The sequence below is a fragment of the Notothenia coriiceps genome, unplaced genomic scaffold (assembly GCF_000735185.1).
Source record: "Notothenia coriiceps isolate Sejong01 unplaced genomic scaffold, NC01 NC01_scaffold00021018, whole genome shotgun sequence".
NCBI lineage: Eukaryota > Metazoa > Chordata > Actinopteri > Perciformes > Nototheniidae > Notothenia > Notothenia coriiceps.
Window position 1 is genome coordinate 12,457 of NW_011353719.1, and position 7,508 is coordinate 19,964.

Below are 7,508 nucleotides of genomic sequence, written 5' to 3' on the forward strand. Positions count from 1 at the left end.
TCCTGCTTCCCGGGGATACCTCAACGCCTGCTTAGGACTTCGTGCCCGCCGCCGCCGCTGCGCGTCTGCCTGCGGCCGGGTTGCGCTCCTTCCTCCCAGGGAGACGGCTCTTGTCTTCCGGGGATACCTCGACGCCTGCCGAGGACTTCGTGCCCGCCGCCGTTGTGTGTCTGCCTGCGGCCGGGTTGCGCTCCTTCCTCCCGGGGAGACTGATCCTGCCTTCCTGGTATTCCGCTCCGTCCTTCCGGAGATTTCATGCCCGCCACCGCTGTGCCTTCACCTGCGGCCGGGCAGCGCTCTTTCCTGCTGGGGACCACCGGGTTGTTGACGCCCGTTCCCACGTCGCAGCACAGCGACCCGGTTTTCTACGTCTGGTGGAGGTGTTCTTCGTTTGCCATGACGCCTCCTGCGGCCCCCCTTTCGTCGGCCCGTTCCATGACCTGGCCCTCACCTGCGACACCACCCTCCTCGGCCCCTGTGGTGCTTCCTCCCGGGCGCGAGGATTTTTTTTGTTGCCATGTTGGAATTCTGGGGGGGCCTTGTGTGATGACCACCTATTAATACACTGGGACATAATTCATACATGGAACTACAGTTGGGGGTATTGTTCCCACACGGACATGTTATGTGTTTACTTATGTTGTCTGCCCTCCTGACTTCGCTCTCTTTTGCACCTTCCTTGCACCGCCTCTGACTCCCTATCTCTCGGCACTACAGTAGGCTATAACCTTTCTGTTTGTATAACAGTGAGAGATAAGGATTACAAATCTGCCAGTAAACACACATCTGACCACCAGCTCCAACCATCTCTTCCAAAGAAGGTTTCACAGTGCAGGTCCGAGAGAAACGGAAATAGGTTGAGGTCTTTCTCATTTCTTATCTAGGCTACGGCCGTTCCCGGCGGGTGTTTGGGGATAGCCTGAGGTTAGACCTGAAAAGTGGATCAAAAATGGAATAGGTCGTTTAAATAGGGCAGATGTTTCTGTAGGAGCGGCCTGAAGTATTTTCCTCCAGCAGTGTTCAGCTCAGAGAGAATGCAGAGTTTATTCGTAGTGAACTCAGGAACATGTTTTCTTTGTCAACAAGATTAGCCCATAAAGAGATAGTCCCTCTCTGACAAATAAGGCTATATTTGTGTTATATTTTTTGCACATTTTCCATAACAATTAGGATTATATGGATTATGCACATTTATGTTATCTACCTTAGATCACATCAGGACATTTCTATTGGGCACAAAGTGTTGCATTGTATGCTTTTTAAGTGCATCAAATCTATTTTGCAGTCTAAAATGACATTTTGTTTTAGCCTTGCTTGCATTGTGGCAATGCCAAACGTTTGCAGCTATTTTGCATTTCTTTGTAGACAATTATTGTACAGGTTCTCATAAAATGTGGTGTAAACACTCAATCCCCCCCTATGTAAGCATGGAGATATTTTTGATTACGTTACACCATTGCGTTATCAGATATCAGAAAAATATACATTTGTATTACTTATATTAATTACTCAAATCCGTCAAAAACAAATGGCATCCCATCAGTCTCAGCTAAACTTTCTCCAGTGCTTCTTATCAAATGTTACAAACAATCAGAAAACATTTGTACTGCTCTTTGTTGATATCTTTTTGCAAGCTTTTAATGCGTTAAATGCTTATATTGCACTGCTGTGATATTCCTAAAAAGGCGGTGACAGGTGCCAGATGAAAATCGTTCCATCACTATTCTATCACTACATTTGATCTCCATCCTCACTTTGGGAGTGGGTAATGGAGCAGAACTGAGACACTGATGGGATTACAGCCCTGCTGCCATCAAACTGAATGATACTGATGCACACAGCCAGTCCACCATCAGTACATCTGATAAAGTGCCACATTTGCTCAACAGAAAACACTCTCAAAAGATAAATAGCATTTGAAAAGATACCACTGTATTTCAAAGCACGAGACATGAACCATCTCTTGTACATAAACACATTTTTATTCAGCCCGATATAGGTTACACATGAAAAAAACAAACCAAACTAAGAGAACTACTTCCCTTTGCGGAGCTAATGATATGACAGTTTTAAATCAGCTTCTGTCCCCACATGACAGCTGCCAACGTTAGCTGCCGTGAGCTGTGAGGATTGAAGCATAATCACATGCTACGACTGACCTGAGGCTTCTTTTTTTTTAACTCCTTTCTTTAAAAATAATACAAAAAGAAAACATATCCCCTCAGCAGTCTTTATGAATGTTTTCTCACTAAATGATATGGAATGTAATCTTGGAAATGCAGGTAAAAAGAAAAGGAGATAAGAAACTGACGGAATAAAAAAAAGGAAATCCTGTTTCCAGGCTGCTACTGTGTGCGAGGCGTTTAGATACAAAACTCCACCTCAGTCCAGAAGTGTTGGACAAAGGAAACAGAACTGAAGCGCTGTGAATCAGTCTCATAGTCCTCACACGTGGATATGAATAGAAAGCACAAACCTTGATGCTCAATAGTACAAAGGAAATGTACGCGGCTTGCAGATCAGCTTTGGAGTCATAGACACAAAGCAAAGACTGAGGAGGGAAAAGAGGGGGAGGGTCTTAACATATAACTAGTGTTAGTCAGGGGTTTTCTTAACTGTAAATTTCACAAAGTGCACATTTTTATTTATATTACATCATAACCAATTTTTTGAAATTTCTCATTTTTTATTATATAACAATGAAAAATGGTTAATTCCACATACTCCCAACCTAGCCATAACCACCCCCCTCCCCAGCTGCTATACATCCGAATATAAAAAAGAAATCACTAAATACATGCTGCGATGACGCCCACCGAATTGAATCTATGTCCCCCTGTTTGTTGTTTTAATCCTTGAATCTCTTACAGTACACAGTTACTGTCAGCGTGCGTTTATAGTTAAAATATATATATTAATCTATCATTAAATAGTATGCCTCTTGCACAGTCTTGCATGCATTGAGGAGCATTTTGGGGGCAAGCTGTACAAGGAAGCGTTTGTGGACGGACTCCAGGAACTGTCGCCGCCCGGAAAAGCTTTCCACCCTTTTCTCCTCGTAACCACGTCAGTCCAGTGTGTTTCTGTCGAGCGAGCATTTTGTTTGTGTGTGTGTACGAGTGTGTATTTGTGTATGTGGTCCTAAAATCAAGTTTCAAGAGGAGCTGTGCAGATCACTGAAGTTTTGTTCCAAGCTTTCGTTGTCTGTTCCTACAGTGAATCAAAAACAAAAAAAGGATCGAGTCACAAAACCAATGCAACAGCCTCAAACATATTTAAGGCATGGTCAAATCTAATTTTAAAAAGACAGTTATTGGATTTATATCAATGGAATCGCAGCATACAGTGCATTTGCCAACAGGGACAAGCTATACCCACACAAAGTTTTGCAAAAAAAGTGCATCTGGTGAACTTAACGGGTCTAAACTGAGGAAAGCTAATGCAGCTTATTGACTTCTTATTTAACCTCCTCTGCGTATGAATAAACTGCTATATTAATGACAAACAAATTACAGACAGTTCATAGGTGGTACAAATACTTTTTTTAAATAAACTGGGAGCATCTTGTTAGCAAATGAGCTAACAACCTTGCTAAGTAACCGAAAACAGACTAGCTAGCTTGGAAAGTGTTCCCCCCTCTTCTACCTATTACACCGGTTTCCAATCAATAAACGATGTACCATTTTGGGAACACAATATCAGGGGAGATAAAGGTACAGTTCAGAGAAAAAATAAAGAAGCTCTGGAAGTGATTGTGACTAACTAGTGGTAAAATGTAGCCCTGCATTTAAATAGTCTAGTTGCCTGCTCAGAGTTTTATTGTGAACCCGGAAAGGTTTTATGATAGAAATGTACAGTACGGGTCCCCAGCAAATAGAAACTGCCGGATGCTAAATTTGCCTATGTTGGGGAATTTGCACAATTGGCATTAAAGCCGATGGGGACAATAGTTAAAAAATGGCTTGGCCAATTTGGTAATGGTTTTGGGGGTAATTGAGGATGCCGAGTTAATTTCTGACATTTTCATGATCAAAAATGGCAGTTTTAAACAGAAAGCGCCAATATTTGTATTGTCTGTGGGCTGATTTCTTTGTGTCAATTTGGAAGATTTAGGGGACTTCAAAATGTGTACACAGGTGAAGGCTGGTGTGCTACTTTTAATTGTGATCAGGCCTAAATGGTGCTGATGTGGTGTAGAGTGTTCTTAATGATCTTACCTTGCCTCGGATCTGGTCACTGTATACTCAAACCATAAGATGTTGGGGATCAGACTTGTGTCTCGCACCAGGAAGTACTCTGATATTGGCCTACAAATTGGGAGAGAACAAATGAACAGACCGGTTTTATCTAGTTATTCAGGCTGCAGACGAATCGTCTTCCCCTGTGACAGAAGAAGGAGGCAGAGAGAAATGAGAGCACTACTCACCAGGCTGCTATTTTGGGGAACAATGGTGTCAGCATCTCTTGTGTGAAAAAGAACCACATTATGCCAATTGTACAACCAGCCACTCCGCCATAGAAAACCTGGCTCCAGGAGTGATACAACAGGTAGACCCTGAGGAGGAGAAAAATAATGTTCAGGAAAATACAAATTGTGTCTTGATTGTTAAACTAAGTCTAGCAGCATGCACTTTAAATAGTTTCACACTTAGTTATAGAAATATTTAGACAGGAAATAGCACCATTTTGCTTTTAAGTCAAAGTATAACACAGAAACCATAATATAAATGTTCTTGTCCACCAATGCCATAGTTTCACGAGCTTCATAGATTTTTAAAGCTTAAAAAAAACATTTACTGAATTCACACTTCACAGTAGACCTTTACATGAATTTGGATAACCCATTAATAATTAACAGGTTTTTTTTGGTGGCAAATAGAAAATATTTGGGTTTTTGGACATTTGGTAAAACAAAATATCAGGAATATTTTTCGTTTTTTTTTTTATAGACAAGAAAATAATTGTCAGTTCAGTTGATATTAAAAATGACTTGCAGCCCTACCTGCTGTACGAGACTGATAAGGCTGTGCCCAACAGGATGATGGACAGAATGTGTCTCCACAGCAGGTCCACACAGCGAGCATTGTTCGTTTGATGCATTCTGGAAAAAAAGAAATCAGCATGAGTTCTCACCGAACCACAACCTCATGGAACGCACCTAATGAGTGATAATCAAAAACGAGATAATGAAATACATGCCCTGCTGGAATAAACATGATAATAACACATGCTTATAAACACACTTTATTCACACGAATATGATTTCATCAAACACTTATACAATGCATGCATTCATGACACCATTTTTAAACAGAGTTGCCAACATAAAGTTATTATTGTCTAGATCTATTTTTTTTTTAGCTATTAACCTTAATGGAATTCTTCAATTGTAGAAATTAACAAAAAAAAAGAGATTTGGGACATGAACATTATATTAGCAAGTTGCTAAACTTTCGCAGCTTCATGTTTCGACCCTTTAAAGCTCTCCAAATACAACGACAAAACTCACCTTAAATAAAGGAAAAGAAAGAAGTAAACGACAAAGAACCACATTAGCTGGGAATGACTGGAGGGCATCCCATACTCTGTGTGCAGGGTTTTGTGAGCTCCTGAAAAAAAAAAAAAAACACATTTTCAATATGGACCACAATTACATATAAACAAAACACCCAAGTTGAAGCTTAAGTGTGCGTCTCTTACTCTTTAACTTTATACAAATATATAAGGTTGCTGGTTGGACACAATTTAATCCATTTGATGAATATTTGCATAGACTGGATTTGAATTGTTTTGAATGCCAGAGAGATTGTTTTCTTTGACATGGAACTAATTTCACAATTGATTTATGATTTTGCAGTGATGCTCAGCGCTGATCACCAAACATAAAGTCAGCAGCTTGTTCCTTCACTTCACCTGCACATGGGCGCGGCTCTCTGAAAATGTGCTTCAGCACCCAGTTCACCACTTCATTCAGGATGAGCCCACCGAAGAAGGAAATCTGTAAAAAATAAAAAGAAGTTCACCACTTGAGTGCTTACACATTTCTGGCCTGCCTGACGCCATACTTCAGGGTCCTTTGAGACAATTAACAGTGTGACAAAACTATTTTTAAAGTGGTGCTAAAAGTGCATGTGCAGAACTCACCGTGTGCAGCTCCCGTTTAAACACTATGAGTGTGACAAAACCCACAAGGACTGCTATGGGTAAGAGACTGATGTAGGCCAGCATGTGTCCCGTCAGATCACCTAAGACAGACATTATATAGATACCACTTTTTTAGAAATAGTCTGACATTTTACCTGCATCACAGCAGCTCCATTTGCAACACCAAAACATATGAAATTATAACAATTGTAACAAACACAGACATTTAAAATAACATTACAATCACTGTAGACAACATATTCAGGACCTCTCATCATGCATTTGATCTGGGATTATGGTCCATATTTACTTTTAGGATTGACACAAAAAAGTGCTCAGTGTCACCAATGTAGTAAGCCCGCATAAAAGTCTGACAGAAACGTGTGCCCTTGGCATTGTACTATAATACTGTAAACACTCGTAGGCAAATGTGCAGTGGTGTAAACTAACTAAGTGCATTTACTCAAGTATTGTGCTTATGTACAATTTTAAGAGAAGGTTATGCTACTTTGAACTTCTACTCCACTACAATTCAGAGGTAAATATTGTAATACCGTTAGTAACTTTTCAAATGTTGATTAATGATTTGAATTATATTCAACACTTAAATCAGGCTTTAGGGACAATTTGCATAGCGGGTATTTTTAACTTTTGGTACTTTAAAGAGCAACTTGCAGATTTTTTTTTTTTTTTTTACTAGATTTATGCTTAACCTTGCCTGAAAATTACAATTAAAAAAGTTAATACAGGATTTTATATGTTTTACGAGACATAAGGGCAAGAATCCAGAGGGAAAGGAGCCGTTTTGAGCTCTGCTTCTAAAAACTGCTTTTTTTTTTTAATATCAAACGCGTCATATTACGTCACATGGGGGAGCAACTTTCTCTGACTCCTTCTCTGCCCAATCCGTGGTAGTAGTTTGTAGTTGGTTTGAGCGGTTGTGATGGGGGGGGGGGGGTTGACTTGAGCCGTCCCTTTATACTGTCTTTTTACTTTAGTGAGCCGGATCGGCTCGGCTCTCTTAAAGCGCCGGCTGTTTCGGCTCCCAAACGGCTCTTCATGTTACCACAGTTTACCACGGAGCCTCAGTTTCGCGAGGCTCCGGCACTCGCAGCTCACGCGCGTGCTCCACTAAAACCCCCCTGCTCATCGTGTCTAAATCGCGCACGTTCCGTGTTGTCCAACGATGCCGGGGAAACGATCTTCAATACTCCGAAAAGAGTCCTACCAGACTCCTTTGCCCCTCCAACGTTATTTCAAGCGATAAAAACTCTCGATCTTCTCTCGAATTATTAATATTTGTGGACGCCCTCGGCTCGAGTTCAGGGCATCATTATAGCTATTTTCTCACACCTGGATGTTTT

The 7,508-nt window shown here is 40.9% G+C and overlaps 1 protein-coding gene across 1 annotated transcript; it reads right to left on the reverse strand.

Moving 5' to 3' along the window:
• Window positions 1-1,961: 1,961 nt before the first annotated feature.
• On the reverse strand, window positions 1,962-6,242 carry dolpp1 (dolichyldiphosphatase 1). Its single transcript, XM_010779996.1, has 7 exons — window positions 6,145-6,242; window positions 5,914-5,998; window positions 5,510-5,609; window positions 5,003-5,101; window positions 4,427-4,555; window positions 4,218-4,307; window positions 1,962-3,210 (listed from the first exon to the last, which is right to left on the reverse strand). Exons 1-7 carry the CDS (start codon window positions 6,226-6,228, stop codon window positions 3,174-3,176), a joined length of 624 nt encoding a protein of 207 aa, XP_010778298.1. The 5' UTR covers window positions 6,229-6,242; the 3' UTR covers window positions 1,962-3,173.
• Window positions 6,243-7,508: the final 1,266 nt, after the last annotated feature.

Excerpts from the sequence above, each read along its gene's own strand:
- dolpp1 (XM_010779996.1), bottom strand. The coding sequence starts at position 6,228 with ATGCTGGCCTACATCAGTCTCTTACCCATAGCAGTCCTTGTGGGTTTT. Across the intron at positions 5,999-6,144 it reads TTAAACGGGAGCTGCACACG|ATTTCCTTCTTCGGTGGGCT; the intron begins GTGAGTTCTGCA and ends TATTTTTTACAG. Across the intron at positions 4,308-4,426 it reads TTCCCCAAAATAGCAGCCTG|GCCAATATCAGAGTACTTCC; the intron begins GTGAGTAGTGCT and ends CCCAATTTGTAG.